Source organism: Hippichthys cyanospilos, chromosome 5, assembly GCF_059441005.1.
Source record: "Hippichthys cyanospilos isolate Australia breed blue-spotted pipefish chromosome 5, RoL_Hcya_1.0, whole genome shotgun sequence".
Classification (NCBI taxonomy): domain Eukaryota; kingdom Metazoa; phylum Chordata; class Actinopteri; order Syngnathiformes; family Syngnathidae; genus Hippichthys; species Hippichthys cyanospilos.
In genome coordinates, this window is record NC_142373.1 from 26,698,990 (window position 1) to 26,719,649 (window position 20,660).

The 20,660-nt window shown below is 35.8% G+C and overlaps 1 protein-coding gene across 1 annotated transcript in view; it reads right to left on the reverse strand.

Annotated features, from left to right (window-relative positions):
• LOC148424156 (inactive dipeptidyl peptidase 10-like) overlaps positions 1-14,533 on the reverse strand; it is a 66,969-nt gene extending 52,436 nt beyond the window's left edge. The window contains exons 1-3 of the mRNA XM_088415056.1: positions 14,387-14,533; positions 13,440-13,554; positions 7,910-8,005 (exon numbers count right to left, since the gene is read on the reverse strand). Of these exons, the coding sequence (XP_088271182.1) occupies positions 7,910-8,005; positions 13,440-13,554; positions 14,387-14,533 (358 nt within the window). The remainder of the gene's footprint in view (positions 1-7,909; positions 8,006-13,439; positions 13,555-14,386) is intronic.
• Positions 14,534-20,660: the final 6,127 nt, after the last annotated feature.

The following is a 20,660-nucleotide window of genomic DNA, read 5'->3' on the forward strand; positions in this document are numbered from 1 at the left end:
CTCTGCTCCCCTCCGCCTCCACCCACCACCAGCTCAAGTCACGTCAACCCAAAGGTAAATGTCATTTTTCCTTTGAATATTTATGTTATTTAATTTAACTGTACAGTAGATTATGTTACAAATTTTTAATATGTGTATAAAGTCGTTATGTTTTTACCTAAGGTTTTTGCACGCGTTGCACGCTTTCACTAATTAACATAGGTTTGGATTGCCCGTCATACGGCGAATTCGAGTTACGAGCCTAGCCGCTGAACAGATTAAGTTCGTAACACGGGGTCCACTGTACTAATTTAGAAAGCGTTAACACATATAGTCAGTCAAAAAACTAACATACAAATACGGACATTAAATTGTTTTGCTATAGCTGAAAAAGAATCAGAAAGATTGTTTGCATGAAGTAGGATAACAAACCATAACACAACACAAGATGATCCATGTGCATTCATGCTGATCCAAATCAACCGAAGATCAAAAATATGCAGCTATAAGAAACATAAGTATAGCAAATTACGCATTCGGAAAACTCTTTATTTTTCACATTTATTTTACTTTTGTATCTTTTGCAGCCCTTTAATTTTTGCCTAATTGAAACACTGACTGGGAGCCGTGTGCATGATGCAATATGCATGATTCACATTTAATAATTTAGCCATAGTTGCATAATGTTTGAAAGCTGTGTCTGAAGACACTAAATGCCATAGCTGGTTAAACTCAAAGTCATCATGTTATTAAACTGAATGCTCTAGAGCCCACTTCACAACGCACTCACCCACAGTGAAAGAGTAGAGTTACAGCACACATTTAGTGGTTTCCAAGGTGCCGATATTTGGGAGTGCTGACGTAGCTGCCTACCAGAAAATATAAACTTGAGATTTTGCTGCTGGTGACAACACAGCTCGGCAATATGCATCTTTCATTGATGCAAAATGCTTCTCATAGTGAGTGGAATGAACACAAGGGCCTCAGGGGCAATCCAACAAATGCAAGACGTTTGAGTAATGAGAATCAATGAGTGTCTGCGATGTAATGTCGCCCGATTAAACTAAACCTGCTTTTTCATGATTGGTACCAGAAAAAATAAAATACAACGTTGGTTCTAAATACAGTGATCCCCCCTACTTCACGATCAATGGGGGGTGTCAACCCCCCCACGAAGTCTGAAACCAGCGAAGTATGGTATCAGTTCCAAGATTTCTATGTATGGCCCAATATAGCCGCAGTAACCATAAACAATCCTTTTTTTGTATTTTATTTCCTATTAAATTAAAAGCAAATTAAAAAAGCAAATTAAAAGCATGAATTTCAAAATAAGATTAAAAACGTCACGAACTCTAATGCTTAAAGAATTCTTAACGTAGTTATTAACTAATATTACTTAGTTATTTGATGAATACAGTACTGTATAATGTACTTTTTTGCTTTTTCAATTTTTTTCCATTTTTGTGCATTTTTTTAATTATTTTTTGTTTTGAAATATTTTTAATTTTTCCTGGAAAAACTCGCAAAGTACTGAGACCGCAATATCTGAGACCGCGAAGTAGGAGGGATCACTGTATACCCAAAATAGTGCTCACTGAACATTTTTACCATGTAAATGCTTCAGTCATACATCAATCGGTGTTCATAATAAAAGGTAATTCAAAGGTAATTTCAGCAATTTGTTCTTTCAGAAATGGTTATGAAACTGCTCATCTCTCAGTTTCAGAAACATTGGGAACGTATGAAGAATAAAAAAACAGTAAAACTACGACGGCCTGTCCTGCAATCCTGTAACAGAGCCTGCTGCGTTTGGGCTTTCCGGCAAACACAAATTTCTCAAACCCTGACGAGCGAGGTCACAACGAGGCTCACTGAACGTGTCACTAATTCAGTGTCACTGTATGAACACAAATCAGAAGTGCTATATTAACCACACTTTGTTTGAGGAGTTTTCAGTGCACCAATAGTGATTTTTTTTTTTTAAACTGTAGAAGTTACACCGTTGAATTCAAGCCATGCAACACGGTAAGTAATAGTAAATGCCCCTCCACCTCCAATGCATTTCATGATCCCCCTTGACTGATGTTTGGTGATGGATCTCGATAGCACTGAGAAGATTTGTGAAAACTATCCTTCATTTTCCAAAATGAGGTATGAGTTACAAAAAGGAAGCTTTTCAGTTGAGGAGCAGGTGACTGCTGTTCAATGATGTTGATGCACTGCTGATATCAACCTGCACCATGAATACAGTAAAAATAAAACAAAACAAACAAAAAAGAAGCAGCTATTAAATGGATGGCATTGTTCTTTGGAAAAATGAAATTAGCAAAAGTAGCACTGACTGTACAGTAGATATGACACACCTCACCAATGGAAGAATGATGTCAATGAAATATATTTATCAGTGACATAGACATGCACATTCCCAAACAACATAATAAATCACATTTAAAAAAATAAAACTCCCTCAAAGAGCCATATACCACTAAATATAGTCTAAATATAGTACATTGGTGATCTGTGAATTGTTAAATCATTGCTGACACGGATCAGTAATGCAAATGTTAACCCAAGTGTGAATCATGAGTGGGAAGATTATCCCACGCCAAGTAGACATTATGATATGCTTTGCTTCATGTGTCATTTTACAAAATAAATACGTAATCTCTGTGTTGTGATCTGGTTTTGACAGTACTGACGTACAGCCACCAAAAAAGAAACAATACACTGTGACAGTTCTCAAAGCATCCATTGCAAAATACAGAGTACACGTTGGCCTTTGTGGTTAATATGCCGGATTTATTTTGTCACCACCTATGCAACACTAATGATGATATGCTTCATTTTCATCAGAACGGCTTTTCGTTTATGGGAGCAATAAAGTGAATGGATGAGTTAAAAAGCCCCCTTCTTCTTGTGCTCAGCACATCCGCCTACGAAATCAAGTTTTATACTCTGATATTGATGGAAAACCAAGACAAAGAGATCATACACATGGCACCAGATAATTCATTATATTTTTCTTGTTTTGAAACACCAGTGAAAATGTGAAAAAATGTAACAGAGAAAGTTACATTTCTTGGATTTTTTTATTTGTTTTTCTAGGCCAGGACAGTCTATGTTTGAACAAACAAGCTATATATATATATATATATATATATATATATATATATATATATATATATATATATATATATATATATATATATAAAACACCTGCATTGACTTCAGGTTCACCTGAGATGTTATATACCATAATTACAGTATAACATTATTATCTAATTATAATTTCATTCTATAATTAAACTGTAAAGTAGTCATGACAAGGGTGGTCCTGAATTGAGTGAATGCAAAATACAGCATACAGTATGTTGTAATCTGTGCCAAGGTAATGCAGTTGCTGTCATGTGACCCATTACAGATTACTAGACAAGAGTTGTGTGTGTGTGTGTGTGTCTTGATTAGTCTCATTTTATGTGAACAAATATTTATTTAAAAATATAATACTATGTTTGTCATGTACATATTTCTTGTAGCACTCAGTGATAATATACCAAGTAAATGAGGTGAAAATTCCTAATCAGCTAAAATGCATACAGTAATTAGTCAGATTATATCACAGAATATGAGATGAATGGGCTTTGTGCTGTTACACATCTGCTTTTCCCCCAAGAATTCTATATTTAAACTTGCCATGTTTAATTCATCATGTGCTTCTATGTTCTAAAATTGGTTCTCTGAGATGATACAGTATCAAGGATATAAGAAAGTAAAATGTCAAGGCCTTATAGTGACCTTAAAGATGCAATATTCCTCAAGGCAAAAATGTTTGTTTGGTTTGAGATAAGCGCTATGTATAAGCAGAAGTAATTATAATACCATCACACTACTGTTGAATTTTGAGATATAACATTTCCCGTAAGATTGAACACGGATGATTACCACTCTTTATGCCATCCCAGTGATTGACTGTCTCTCTATAAGATTGACAGACCTGTCATGGGATAAGTGGTATAGGTTCATGGATGAAAAGTTCAGCTGTTAATTCTCTCAGTAGTGTGACTCAGTAGTGTGTCTCTGTGTTCCATCATGCTCCATTTATAAAAAGGACTTACCTAAAGGAATATGCAACAGTAAATGATTCAATACATTTACGTTTGTGACATATGGACAAATATTTATGTCTGTTGGTACTGTTGAGTGAAGCAAATAAGCAGAATTTTATCACATACTAGGGAGTCTGGTAATTAATGGGAGCTAGCAGTGCCTGTAATTTTCAATTAAACCCAAAGAATGATACAGCAAGATAGAATAGTTTCACATTAATTCTGTGCAAATAATTAAATAAATAAATCCCACTGGACCTGGCAGCGCCCTACAATGGTTTATGTGAGACTTAGAAGCACTTTGAGCATACTATGTTGTAGATAGTGCCAGAGGTGGGTATTTTATATTTTTTCTGCTGGTCCCTCATTTGCAGTCTGTTGATACCGGGGATCCCATTCTTTCTCTGTGGGTCTGACAGGAAATGTAAACTGTGTTGAGACTGTTTAGTGGAAGGGAGGGCTTCACTGTAGATTTTAGAGAATATTTCAAATAAATTCTAATTTGTGTTTTACATTTTTGGCACTAAAAATCAATTAGGGTTCTATGTAATAATTCCATTAACCAATAACTCTTGTAAAATTTTAAAATGGATGACATTTGTGAAGGCACCTTGATGACGGAGTGGTTAGTATTTTTCTCTCAAAGTTCAGGGTCCCAAGTGCAAGTCCAGATTACTCTGGCTTTCCTGTGTAGAGTTTGCATCTTCTCCCCAAGCCTGTGTGGGCACTCTGGTTTTTTGCCAAGCTCCAAAAACATCCATGGCAGGTGTATTAGACATACTAAATCAAAGATGTCAAAGTCAAGGTCTGTGGAGTGCTGATTCAACTTCAACTTTCTGGTTAAAACACCAATTTTGCAATCTGTCTTTGACTTTTAAAATGTTGTTGGAAAAAAAAGAGCTTCTTGTTCACAATCTCTCTTTTGAACAGTTTTTACCAGCCTATGATTTTGAAAATAGTTAGAAGTGTGACAATCACAGCTAAAATTATTTGATTTCACAGTTATACCAGCCCTCTGACAGAAACTATCACTACAATGTGGCCCATGATAAAAGTTTTATGCCCTACATATGAACAATTATTTAACAAATGACATTTCTAGTATGACATATCACAGACAGCAACGATGTGATTTGGACTTTAAGACCACTCCAGCTAAGTCCCCAAAAAGCTTTGGGGGGGAAATCTCATTGTTTCTCCAAAACCTGGTGATCAAGCTGTACTATCACCCATCTGTCTTATCGTCCTTATTGTCTAGGAGTTTGATTTGCCCAGTCATCGACGAACCAACCTGAAAAGCTGTTTTTACAGATTGCCTCATTGCACATCATCAATTCTGTTTCTCGCCTAAGGTCAGCTCAGGCAATGAGATGGCATTGTGAAGATCGTGGAAAGATGTCAATAGAGAATGAAATATTGATGGAAGACCTTGCTTCTTTCTTCTGCCCTGAGGCATGAAGCTGCACTTATACAGTTCATGGCCAAAATGGGGGAAGTCATAGAAGCTGAAATAAAAGAGAAACAACAAAACAACACAAATATGCCAACGCCCAGCCCATCCTCACCCTTTGAGGTATAATTATCTTCTTCATCAAAAGAATCAGATTCACTTAATATTGCAAGCTAAGACCAGCCAGGCAGACATATGATCCTCATGTGGCAATTGTAGAATCAATCCAATAAATAACAAACAGGAAAATGAATCCAAACAACAGAATTTTTATGTTATGGACCCTCAGTTACAATGTGTAGAGACAAAGCAGAGATATGTTGTCCTTTGTTGAACCGAGCGCAGTAGTGTCATAAAAATGGAGAGTATGTTCAGAAGTCTTGGGCACATTTTAAGTTTCCTGATCTACTGAAGTAACCATCCATTAATTTTCTATATCTGTGTACCCGCAATAGGATCACTGGCTTGCTGGTGCTTAACCCAGCCCTCTTCAGGCAGTGGGTGGGTGACACCCTGAATTGGTTACCCACCAATTGCAGGGCACACCAAGCAAACAACAATTCAATCTCCCAATTACACCTCAAGACAATTTAGAGCAGGTGTGTCAAACGTACTGTCTTTGTTTTGTGAAAATTCTTACTTTTACAAGCAATATGAAGATCAACACCGAAAATTACTGCAAGGTGCCAGCCGCAACTCATGTTAGGGCTCATTAACAACTGACTCAGTCGTACTCTGCAGGCTTCCTCGTCCATAACAACAAAAGTTACAATATGCAAAAATTCTTACTTTTATAACAGAGTAAAAAGTGGAACATTCACATTAGCATTAGCATTTTGCTTCGTTATGCTACTGCTCAGCGAAGGTAAAATTGCCCAGAAGAGATTCCCAGTGGCCGGGGTTGGGCTAGACGTTCAGCTTTGGTCCTTGTTGTGTTATAAATAATCAGTCTTGCATTTTTTTTTAAGTTGACTTTCTTCACAGTTTAGCTGTTTAGTGGATGGATTTAGTGCCCATGTATTTGACATTACATTATGACTTTTTCTTTTCTTTTTTTTTCTTTTTTTTTATGCATATCATTACGTGGGTGACATCCAGTGTCCAAACTGAGACAGCACCACACCATTTTATTTTGTTCAAGTGTTTGGAATTCACTGTACATCTTTTCCTTTTTTTCCAGATTTTGATGAGACATTTTCCTTCCTAGGCATCTCGGTGGAACAGTGGATAGCACGCCTCACAGTTAAAGGGACCCGAGTTAAAATCCACCTCACTCTGGCCTTTATGTGTGGAGTTTGCATGTTCTCCCCAAGCCCGCGCTCTCGATGGCCACTCCAGCTCCCTACCACCCTCCAAAAACATGCATGGCAGGTGTATTGGACATACTAAATTCTCTTTAGGTGTAATTGGGTGCGCAAACGGTTGTTCCATCTCTATGTGCCCTGCGATTGGCTGGCAACCATTTAAAGGTGTCCCCCACCTACTGCCCGAAGCCAGCTGGGAAAGGCACCAGCAAACCTGTGACCCTTGTGAGGATAAGTGGCTCTAGAAAATGGATGGATGGATGGACTGAACTAAGAATGATAATAAAATATAGCTAAATTAAGCTAAATTCATTAAATTTATTGTAATGCTAACAATGTTTCCATACTTTTTTCAGATCTAGTAATGGAATCCTCTCAATAACGAATTAACTTGCAAAAATGGAATCAAGGACACTTGTTCAATGTGTGTTTCACATGTTCATTGCATTTTCTGGAGTTTGTAAGGTGTTGTGCAGTCATCCATATAAGATGTGCCAAACAGTTGTTGTAGGAAGTTGCCTACTGTCTCTTCTGATTGACTTAAAGGAGGTTCTGCTTGAAGGCAGTTTGAACTCAGTCAACTGTAACATCTAAGTTGAGGGATGTCCCACTTTCTTAGCTTAGGACAATCACACATCGTTCATGAAAATGCCATCTCAATATGGACTTCATTTCTGATGCCTCTTTTTGGAATTCTCTGCTAAAGGCATGGTGAACAAGTTTCCATGATTCAGGTCTTGTGAATTCAAGGATAGAAAACGCTTTATGAATATGATTATGATTAAAGCGTTTCAATGCTGTTAAAGCAACCGTTCAGACCTTGATGGGGACCATGTTGAAAAATTAAGCGGCAAAAACCTTTTATCCCTTTCAGTTTTTCTCAAGCTTATTTTTTTCATACACTCCCATATAGAGGACCTCGCTAGAGCACCTATTAAGCACACATAAATATCTGCAAACAGCAGTTTGCTAAAGCAGCCCATATCATAATGCAGACTGTAGGAAAGAAATACAGAGTAGCTGTTTAAGGACTAACAAGCAATGATTTGTATGCCAAATGTATGACTCACCATTGATCCAATTAGCCTTTGGGTCATGGATCTTGAACTCTGGTTTAAAGAGATCCTCCACAGTCAGTTTGGTGTCACTTCCAGCTTGGTTGTCAGCTGCAAAAATAAAGCATGCATTGAGATTACTCTTACAGATATTATGCACTAAGATATAATGACTGTTACTGCTCTTAGAAAGTAAATCTTGATGAAAGAAACACAGCCATTGAAATTCTGTATACCTCATTGAAATTCAAATCAAGAGTTCACCTATCATGACAGTTGGCTGTTTAAAGTTTAAAAATTATGTTTCCCAGCTCTCTAATAAAAAAAAACGACAATTGGAGTGTGCCAAAGAATTGATTCACCTTAGAATTATAATTGTCATCTACTACAAGTTAAATCAAATTCAAATGTCCCAAAATCGATACCATAGCTTCAAAGAAATGACTCCACGTCCGATATTACGTCGATATTACGTCCAAGTCACACTGTGCAACCACGCAGCCCATTCTGGAAAGCCAAGCCTGCGGCAGAAGGCACAAAAACTAACAATGGGGGAAATTAAACCACCCAATCCTCATTGAAAGCATAAATGTATGTGTGGAGGAAACTTTTGCAGACAGCGGAGTCAAGGTACAATACACCATCCCGCTTTACAAATAAACTGAAATAAAAGTTGCCAGTGTCTTGCCCGAAACGAGCAGTGATACTGGTATGATACATTGACATCGAGAGGAATACCATCTTTTGGAGTTGTGCAAACCCGTGTGACTTACGGAAGCCACACAGCAACGTTTCACTCCGCTTCTAACATGTTTGACCGTCACTGATCGGGTGATTGTGGTAGCCTTAAAAGTGACTTTTCCCTATCACAGCTCCCAATGACGTTGAAGCTGTGATAAATATTTCCGCTGCCTTTTGCCTAAATTGATCAACACCAACAGGAATAGCGGTCAGTCCCCGCAAGTCTCCTGCTTTAATGCACTTTGCATGTGAATTAAAAGTGCTATCCAGCAAGAAATATTCATACAGCACAGAAATCAATTTTATAATCAAGCAGTTCCGTAATCAACAAGTTCCATAATTTACTCATTTACACAAAACAAAATAAAATAAAGTACGCAAACTCCGAATTAATATACAATCAAATATTACACACATACGTGTAAGTGAATGACAATACCATCAATACTAAATGTTACCATTGTTATTGATAATGTTCCTGATGTACACGTAGTTGCACACATTTCATTCTTTGTCCATACTCTCAATTTAGCTGGCAACTTGTAAAAGTTTATTTTCATATCTTGTTTGTCATTAATGTATTGAGTAATATTAGTATTTTTTATTTGGGTAAAAAAAAAAACCCACATACTATTTTTGGTACAGTAATTTCCTGTGGAATGACAAAGTATTTTGTTTCACTTTTTTAGGGATACAGATACACTTTATTTTTGTATCATTGTATTTTATACCATACAGCTATACAGTTTATAGCTAGCTTTAAAAAGTAGCACCTCATGTTCCTTGCTAATCAAAACTATATCAATGTAAAACAAAATTCCACATTCTGCCTTTCTCATTCTGTCTAGGAAGGCAGGCTGAAGTAGAATGAGGATTCTTTGCACATCTATAGATTGAAACAGAAATCGATTTGGATTGAAACTAATAATTTTCAATCAAAAATTGTTTTGAATCGAGAATTGAATCAGAGACCCAAAAATCAGAACCAAATCTAATTTTGAGACAGTGAGAGATTTCCACACCTGCTAGTCTTTTTCAACACCTCCACTAAGACCGTACGACAAACAACATTGAATGATTGTTAGACTTCTTTTTTCTATCCAGATTCCATCTATATGGTGTGTTGACATCCCCATACGTGTCTATGCCTTTCAAAATGTGATGTCTCAAACATGACATTATTTTAAAGGATATGGGCCTTTTGTACTACAACCGTCTTTTGATATTTCTGTGCATCCTAACATTGATGTCACCGATTTACTCATGCAATGTCCCAAAGGTAATCAGGGATATCAGTTTGTGGCTCAACGACATCAGGGACTGAATGTATCATTCTAAGATGGTTGCTCTAACTACATTTTGCATTGTCATCCTCTCTAATGGTTAATCCAGAAATCCCTTTGCACTCCTAAAACATTTTGTATATGACATGTATGCAGTGGTGGACCCGTCAGAGCCAGCAAGGCTTTCTCTGCTGGCCTAATATAACCTGAAATTACCACAACTATAATCAACTATAATAATTATAATAACAATAATAACGAAAAAAATAAGTCAATTTCATTTTAAATGTATTTTTACTAAATATATATATTTTATATATAAAATTGTTTTCCATATTCTGTTCTTTTCGTTTCATATTATATCCATATGGTTAGACTCCTACATGTGCTGCCGTTTTAGTGTCGAATTTTTAGCCAATTAGAATTCAGCTAACGTGTGTTGCCATGCAGACTTCTAGGCAGACCACGTCTGCCTAGCAGCAAGGCGCGAGGTGCATTCGTTTGAACAAGTAGAAAGCTTCTGTGCAGTGTGCAATGACGTATTGTGTACAGGCCCGTATTTTTGTTATATTGTACATCTGCAATAGCCAATCGAGTCATAAGATCGCCAATCCTTCCTCCTCCCAACTCAACTCACTCTGCCCGGAACGTGACACTTATATTAAATTGCCATTTGTAATTTAGCGTACAATCTTGTTAAAGGTTGCCTGCTCTTGGCGGACTTCATAAAACTTCGTGGACAAATAATTTGAAATTATTATGACTTATTCTAAGTTTTGGCTTGTATAATGATAAGCTTTAATTGCTGATGCGGGTTTATTGATTTTTAAATGTGTACGTGTGCATGAGAGGTCCATTCACTGAAGGCCTGAGTGTGAAAGGCACGGACTGCCACTACATTTATCAATCAATCAATCAATCAATCAATCAGTCAATCAAATTTTATTTGTATAGCCCTGAATCACTGAAGTCTCAAAGGGCTTCACCGATGAAAAGAGGTCATGTCAAGACTTGTTCTTAATGACCAACAGTATGTTTTAAATATGATAAAAATAATAAAACAATAAATAACAGTTCTAGTTTACATTGAATTATATTACTTGGGGGAAGCAACTTCTCCGGAGGCGGCCATGTTTGTTATAGCTGCAGACAAAGGTAAATGCAGCACCTGCAGCACCTCCTGCAGTCCGTAATGAAAAACGGGAAACATGGGAAGTCCAGAAAACAAAATGTTACAATGGTCTAGGCACGACGTAACAAATGCATAAATTAATGTTTCAGCATCGCTAGGAGAAAGAATAGGGCGGATTTTAGCTATATTGCGAAGGTGAAAAAATGTTGTTCTTGTCATGTCATTAATAAGTGTCTGAAAAGAGAGAGTTGAGTCAAATATCACGATGAGGTTTTTTGCAAAACTACTTTGGGAAATAGTACAGTTATCCAGGTTCAACGTCAATATTTCCATGATATTCAATGGAAAAAAAACAATTTTCCCACGACATGTTTCAGTTTTTAAAAGAACATGCTAGATTGGGCATGGAACAGGCCTTTCTGTATAGGACAGCTGTTGATTGTGAGCAGTGGTGGAGGATGGCCAAATGACTTTGAATGTCAGCCATATTGGCTTTCCTTGCACATCCCACACAGATATTTGTAGCTGGAGGCCTTGAGGGTAACCGAGCGTAGAAGGCAACAGCGGCTGAAAGGGTAGGGGATGATCTCGATCACATCACGCTCTAAGGTTGATTCTTGGTGCAAATCCTTGACTTAAAAGGACACTCTAGCTGTACAGGCCATTAAAACAGGAATATGATACAGTCAGACAGTCAGCCTGTCCATAAATCAGGAAAATGATATCAGCGTATTGTGTTTTCAATTTCATCAATTATATTTAGGAGAAATCAGTGAATAACATGTCTTAAAAATGTGTCCAAAAAATGAGCAAAATGTCACAATCCTGGATTAGGACATGATGACCCATAATCTTCAAACAAAACTTTTTGGTCAAAAGTATCAAAAGACAGTTGATAAAAGTTGACAAAAATGGGAAGCATGTGCCAATAGTCTGTCTGTCTGTCTGTTTCTGTCTTTCTCTCCCTCTCTCTCTCCCTCATTCTCCCTCTCTGATTGATTAACTGAATAATTGATAAATAGATAGCTATACATGCCAGGGTGCTCTGAAAAGTTTATAGGCTGACTAAAAAGGTTAAAATGAAAAGCATTATAAAAAGCATTTACTGATTCTAACTTTTCATTCCACATTACCCACATTGGTCTCAGAAAAAGAGGTACATGGAAATGGTTCAAATTTAGCATCAAATCAGCAGAACCACGGGCTACCCTGCAAAGATAATCACGCTGAAATGGTTGCCAGATTATGAGATGATGCTTATCAATTGTGCAGAAGTAGGCATCCGAATTCAAAAGGGGTTAGAAGACCTTGAAGGTCTGGACATCTTGCAACAGATATCTTCCCAGGGAAACAAAAAGGTTTCAAAAACTCCGGCCAAAGTGGAGATTTGCCAAATCCTCCGGATCCACATTTGTGTGTAGCAAGCATAAACTGGAGATTTATGTCATCACTCTTTCCTATCTGTACACAGAGGAAGCTTTGCCACCGTTTTATCCATTTTTGGATAATGGCTCTGACAATGGTTTTCTGGAGCACCAGCAACCATGGAAATATAACCTTTTTTAAACTGACAAAGTCCATTTTTTTCTTAATGTCTTTGGATCGTGACATGATGTGTCTGTGCTTGGGATTTTGTCGCCTACTTCACTTTGTGAGATTCTTTTCAAATGATTTCTTGATTCAACAAAGGTAGCGGCAATCAGGTTTTACCTGTGAAACTGAACTGTGGTGAGTCACTCCAGTTTTGTGATTTAACAGGAGGGGGGGCAATTACGTTTCACATAGGGTCAGGTTTGTATATTATATTATTATTATTGGTTTAATGAAACCTTTGATAGTGATAAACCTGCAAAAACCAAAGAAAGGGAGCAAATACGTTTTCACAGCAACGTATGTTTACATCAGCACTTTAGACCTAGACTTTTTGCAGTCTGCCCACTAAAAAGGAAATATTATAGACATTTTTTTTTTTTTTTGGTGGAATTTTATATTACGAATTTTGCAAAAATCTTGCTTTGTCTCGTTCTCCAGGACTCATTCTTGTCAAAAATCTTGTCTCATGGGATTTCTGTCTAGTCCCATTCATGCTGGACTTATATAAATTATCTGTTCTAAATTTTAAGACCCTGTTTTCATTACAACTTTTTATTACAATGGCTTTTAGAGAATGTGAGTTGTGTTGAAATTATATTTCAATTGTTAAACATATAGTAGCTACAGATAAATATTAAATATTAGGGCTGGGTATTGAGTCTTAAAACACTATCAACAAAATTTATAATGCCAAAATTCTGTCTTAACTGTCATTTAGGACAAAATTATGTGTTTGATAGGTGTATCAAAACATGTTATTGCAGAAGAGGGCTTTAGGGCTACCAATGAATTTTACCTGGCGTGAGAACGATGACTGACATGGTGATGAGGGAGCAAACCACTAGGATGACCAATAAGGCAATGGCAATGCCCTTCCAGTTCCTTTGAGGTGGACTCACCCCACCGAGGTCCTGTGAAAACCAAAAGACCTTTTAAATCACATAAACATTCAATGTTACATTGTGCTGATAAAAAAAATAAAAACAGTTACATTTTAAATGTTTTCTCTTTCCTAGGGAAGACTCTGCAACATCATTTTATTTAATATTAAATTATGAACGTATTCATGAGAACTTGGGTCCTTTTTCCAACTCTATTTATTGTACATTTTCCAAACAGACAAAACCCAACATACATTGAACATGCAGCAAGTCACAATGCAAAGGCCAAACACCCCAAAGGCCAAACAGTATCACACAAACCCACACACATCAACAAAAATGAAAAAATAAATGAATTAAAAAATAATACTGATAAAATGAAAACAAAAAATAAAGTATAATAAAATAAAATACAAATAAATAAATAAACACATACATTTATCATTCGTCCTCCAGATCAAAAGGAATATCCAAAAGCCTAATATATTGCATAAAAGATTCCCGTGTGTTGTGAAATATATTTACAGAGCCATTAAATATACATCTCAGCTTTTCAAGCTTCAAATTATAAAGGACCTCTCTAACCCAACTGGGTTGGGGAAACTTCCAATGTATCAGGATTAACCTGCGGCCCAAAAGATTCGAGAAAGCCAAGGCTTGTACAACTTTACTTGGCAATTCCGCATCTGGGGAGATACCAAAAATTGCGGATAAATGTTTTTTAATGAAGTTACTGACCTGAAAAAAAACGAAAGAAATGATGATTTGGAAGGGCAAATGCTCTGGCAAGTTGTTCGAATGGGCAAAATACATTGTCTGCATACAGATCATTAACTGATTTTATCCCATTGTCAAACCAAACTTGGTACGCTGGATCAGTTCCTGCTGCATCAGCCCTGGCCTGATGTGAAAGCAGCTTCCCTGCTTTATCGCCAGATTCATAGAAACGTTGTCTGGACTTCAAAAGCAACGTCCTGACCTTTGCAGTAGAAGCCAGATCAAAATCCATTTGTAAAGTAACCCACTGTTCATAGAGAGAAGGATCGGGGTTGGTTGCATACTCCGTCAAACTTTTTGATGTCCCTAAGAAGACCAGAATTTTTTTTAATTTTCCTCCTTTTTCCTATTGGAGACATATGAAATAAGTTGGCCTCTAATATAGGCCTGAGATGCCTCCCAGAGAATGCCCCTGGTTACATCTGGCGTATCATTAACATCCATATATAAAGAAATCTGAGACTGTATAAATTGTTTATAACTGTCTTTTGCCAGAAGCCCAGAATGAAACCTCCACACTTTAGGCGAGCAGGTTTGGGCAACCAGAGCCAGGTCAAGGGAGGTTGGCGCATGGTCGGACACCGCTATACTCACTTGGGCAACCCTTGAAAGCAAGCGGAGATCTCACAGAAAAAAAATCAATGCATGAATATGTGTGACGAACATGAGAAAAAAAAGTAGTAAGTTCTTGATTTGGAAAATTTCTGTCTCCAAGGATCAATAAGGCCCTATTGCTGAGAAAGTGAGAGTAAGGTCTTCGCGGACTGAGTAACTGGAACAGCTTTAGTAGATGAACGATCCTGGACAAGATTAAAGTCAACCCCCATAATTATATAACTATTTTTAATGTTTGGAAAAGCAGCAAACATGTTTGGCATGAAAGAGCCATGGTCCCAGTTAGGGCCATATACAGAGACTAACAACAGAGGGGTGCCTTGAAGTGTTCCAGAAACCATAACATACCTGCTATTTACATCAGTCACAGACTCATCCACCACAAAATGAATGCCTTTTCTGATTACCATAGCCACGTCCCATGCTTTACTACTAAATGAGGAGTGGTACAGTGACCCAACCCAGTTCTTTTTAAGTGATGCAACTTCCTTATTGAGCATATGAGTCTCTTGGATAAAACATATATCAGCTTTAAGTTGACACAAGTGAGCCATTACTCGGCCCTGTTTTGGAGCAGTCCCCATGCCCTTCGTATTCCACGAAACAAATCTAAGCGCATTTTGGACTGAGGTCATGCCTTAGCAAGAGGTCTAGTTAGAACGACTCTGATGGGCATGGTCAGGAGTCTGAGCACAAAAAAAAAGGGACGAAGCTGACGACTGAAAAAGAAACAGAGAGAAAGAAAAATAAATAAATAAAAGTAAAAAAAAAAAAAAAAGGGACACACACACACACACACACACACACACACACACATCCAACCATTTCAAACAATTAACACTCTTGGCCACAAGAAAACTTCCCCGATATCAAATATTGTGCGTATAATATATGACAGTGTCAACAACACCAACTACCAACTGTAGAACTTCCAGTGCAACCCGCAGATTTCAACTCCCTGAGTGCGAAACTTGTTGAATGCAATTTCACCCCCCCAAAAAAAACAACAAACACAATCAGACTAAGAAAATACAACAAAAAATGAAATAAAAAATATATACTTAATTCAAATGTCAAAATAATCATTAAAAAAATGAAATGAAGAAAAAAAACCTACCGCTAAACATTACAATAATAAATAGAACTAGGGTCCTTTTAACTGTGAGGCAGACGTGCTTTTCACTGTGCCACTGAAGCGGTGGGTATTTCATCTTATTTGACATTAAATTATGAAAGTATTCATGACTCTTCAATAAAGCAATCAATTCAACCAGTTTGATATATTTTTAAAAATGTAATAATTTTGAAATTTGTTAAAAAGCGTTTTGTGTCAACAAATGCTTGCTAAAGAAGTGATGAAGCCAGCAAAGCTAAAGTACTATTTTATTTTATAATGGTGTTTTTGACTAAATCATTGGCAGTTTGAGGGAAATTGACCCAGTTTGTTTTAAGGAGGCGTCGAATTTGCAATTTCTGTTTTGTAAACTTCAGAAAAGCTGAAAGATAACAAATATACTTGTTGTCAAATTAAGTATGTTATTTAAATAAATACTGAAAAAAAGGGCACTTAAGTTTGGCTGAAATCATGTTTTTATTTGTTTTTTTTTCTGCAAACATTTGCAATGGGGATCCTTTGTAAAATTTGCTTTCATATACTGGGTTATATTGAAATTTCTGTTCATTTCTGGCCAATGCTAATATTTTGTTTCAATTGGGGGAAACACTTAAATGTTTATTTAATACATTACTTTTAAATTCCGTTGTATATTTACATTCGATTATTTCAAAGTACAATTGTATACATTTATTAAATTTGATGTACAATCATGAAAGTATGTAATTTGCATTGGAATAACAGAAACACATTGTTAGTTTAGGATCAAATTGGGTTGCAGTAAAGGGATTGAAAAACCTTTTAGTAAAGTGATCAAATTGTGTAGGAGTAAAGTGATCAAATTGTGTTGGAGTAAAATGATCAAAGAGCTGAAATTACTTCAATAAAATACATTGTGATGACGTTGTTTTAACACAAAGTACTTGTGTTTATTGAAAATGAATAATTTGTGTTGATTGAACACAATTCTGTGAGTTACTGCCAAGGCAAACAATTTGTGTGCAACAAATGTCCACTATTGAATTGAGTAAATCCAACGTGTTTGTTTTTGATTGAGAATTGAGAATCCTGCCTTCAAAGAACCAAAAGTCGTATATAGCAGTCCTAATATCCATATAGATTTGCAACTGTTTAGTACGTGCGCCTCTCAACCACCTAAGAAAAAAAAGGGGGTACAATGATCCCCCCTACTTAATGGGGGGTGTCAACGGTGAAAAGAGTACACAAGTCATCACGTTGAACCACATTTATTTTGGCTCATGTATGGTGTATCATGTAACTGTTGAAAAATAAATCAACAACATAGTTAAAGTCAGTCAACTAACATATAAACACTTGCCGAACTTGACCTATGAATCTATGAAAATACTGTATTTTTAGCCGCTGACATTAGCGGGTTAGCAAACACTAAAAAATAAAAATAAAAATAAAAATAAAAATAAAAATAAAAATAAAAATAAAAATAAAAATAAAATATAAAAATATAAAAATATAAAAATATAAAAATATAAAAATATAAAAATAAAAATAAAATATAAAAATATAAAAATATAAAAATATAAATATAAATATAAAAAATATAAAAATAAAAATAACTACTAACTATAAAGTGCAACCTCTACACAAACGAACACATAAACAGAATAAACAATCATCGCTTACTAAACATAGGCAGTAGCGTGCGTTATCAACATAAATGATAATAAACTATAAAAATGAGCTTGCGTTGTCATTCACTACGTCACCGTAACGAGCCAAATGACCGCACAGGGAACGTAAAATAGGAAACGGAAATGCAACGCGATCCGACAAATTAAAAGCATGCATTTCAAAATAAGATAAAAACGTCACGAACTCCAACGCTTAAAGAATTCTTAACATAGTTATTAACTAATATTACTTTGTTATTTGATTAATACAGTACAGTATAATGTGCCTTTTTGCTTTTTTCAATTTTTGCACATTTTTTTAAATGATTTTTTTATTTTGAAATATTTTTAATTTTTCCTGGAAAAACTCTCGAAGTACTGAGACCGCGATATCTGAGACCGCGAAGTAGGAGGGATCACTGTATACACTTTTTACTCAGGTCGCTAGCATGCTGCTGACGCTTAGATCCAAATCTATTTTATCAAAGATATGCTGCATGCATTTGTATTCAAGGGCAGCATTGATCAAACTGTGTGCAGAAAGCTTGTTTGCACAATCTGATTGACCATGGAGCATATCGTGTATGTGTCATTATCTGGTGTGAAACCAGCAACATTTGCAGTGTTTCTTCCTCCACCTCCATGTCGGAGCCTTTGTGTTAGTGGGTCTCATGGCATCTTCCACCCCACATGCTGCCAGTGATGAGACAAATGAAACCTCCCGCATATAAATATCTTATCTCTGCGGGCTTTCTGCCCTCAATTACCCATAAAACCCTGCAGGTGAAACACAATCCACTAATATACCTCGATTGGACAGAGGGGAGGAGAAAACATGATCTAATTAAAGTTAATCTTTTGAATAAAAAGCTTGAATTAAACTATGCGACACCCTGATTTTTTTTCTATAATTGGAATTGTTGCTTGCTAGAACACAGCACATAACAATGCCGTAAATATTTCCCAACGTGAACCACTGCAAAACACAACAATTTACTGCACCCCAGACCTTTAATGCGGTACTTGACTTTGTGTTGCTCACCTTGAAGAAATGAAAATAAAATAATGTATTTAAGACCATATGAGCTCCATATACAATAGTTAAACCGTTACCTCCAATTATGAAGTATCCAAAAGGAAAGTGATGTCATTATTGTGTTAAATCAGAAGATTTCTTCAGATTGCTATAATTGATAAAATGGCCACAACTCAAGTAGCCTTAACAGAATGACCAATGTAAAAATGAGCAAATCTATTGGTAGCTAAAAATGTCACTCTGCTTATAGACTCTATATACTTATTATTTTTATGGCAGTCATCAGCAACTATGTTGGAGGCACACATGCTTATCCAAAATTGAAAATAAGAAAAATGAGGTAAGGGCTTGCCCTAAATATTTTAAATCAAAGCAAAAGGTAGAGGTATAATAAATGATAGGCAAACCTGAATGTTAAGTGCCGTGCTGTATTTATAAAAATTATTTGCTGCATTTCAGAAACCGGTACATATTTCATTACCGTTCATTAACTGTAAAATAACCTGTATTTTGTTTAAAAAAAAATGTTTCACTGTCACTCTTATCACACTATCCCATCCACTGCACGAGAAGAGTTTAAAAAAGGACAGGAATGATTACATTTGTGCTTTATATGGATTTTCTTTTCAAATCCAAATTTAATGGCAGGGAAGTCACTCGATCTAATACTGTACTGGGACACAAAGAATTCATGAGAGTGAGCAAAGTGCATGGAAAAAATATATATATTTAGCAATTATTTATCATCGAAAACAAATGTTTTTTTCAAACTACTCAATCGTATCAGACAATGTTGCTGTCTAGATATTTGGTTAACCACCTGGTAATACATCTGGCATACTTATATACTTTATTCTAGACTTTTAAACCATGACTTAAAAAAAGAGTGATGAATCTTTCTGTATCTTTTTGGACTTATATCACTTAAGAACAAAAACCCTAATTTAAAGACATTGAATGAATGTGAATAAGACTGGATAATGTTGGAATCATGTTAAATATTTCATTGGCTTGAATTGGTGAACAATGAAAATATTGAAGGGGGAACCCTGGAAAAATCATTCTAAATTTATTTTAATATTAATAATTATTAGTGTTTTTGTGAAGACTTTAATGTATAAAAATAATTACTATAAATTATTACAAAATAATTATAAATTAGGAATTATTACAAATTATAAAGTATTAAAATTAATGAATGAGCTTGTGTCAAATTTAATTAACTTTTTTTAATTGCATGTTTAGTTCAAAGTCAGTTCACCCACCGGATATCTGAGAAGAAAAAGAAACATATGACCCCTATCATGGATCAAACCGGTAAATCCTTCACATTGTGAACCGATGTTCTTACCACTATACCAAGCGGCCTGTTAAACGTGAGCGAAAAATTTCCAATTGAGAATTGGAGATTTTTTCCATTAGGAATGAAATGATTCGAACAAAAATAAGGAATTAAGGAAAAAATATCTGCAATATGTGAATTATTGGAATTTTATTACTTAGGCTAAACGAATGAGGTAAATGTGAACGTGAAATTGGAAAACTTTAAATGCAAAATGTCAAATCGAACGTGATAAGTGAATGGGACTGTTCATTCGAGAAAAACAAAAACAAAAAAACCCTCTAATTACCACAAAAAATCTGTAATGTGTGAATTATTTGTATGATGGGAATGATCCCTAAGGCTAAATCAATGAGTGGATGACCGCAGGGGAAAAGGTTTGTTTTTGCCATTTGAAGTGTAATAGTGATAAAATAAGGATTGGCATCTTTTCTTCAAGCACTTTGATGCATTTGGGTTTTTTTCTGCTTAAACAAACCTTTGACCTGTCTGTATAAATGCTGTAAAAAGGTGGTTAAAATTTGTTTAAAGTTTTGTTCTCATATTGCTTGTGTTAATGTTTTAGGTATACTTATACAATTTTTATAGATAATAATCTCATTT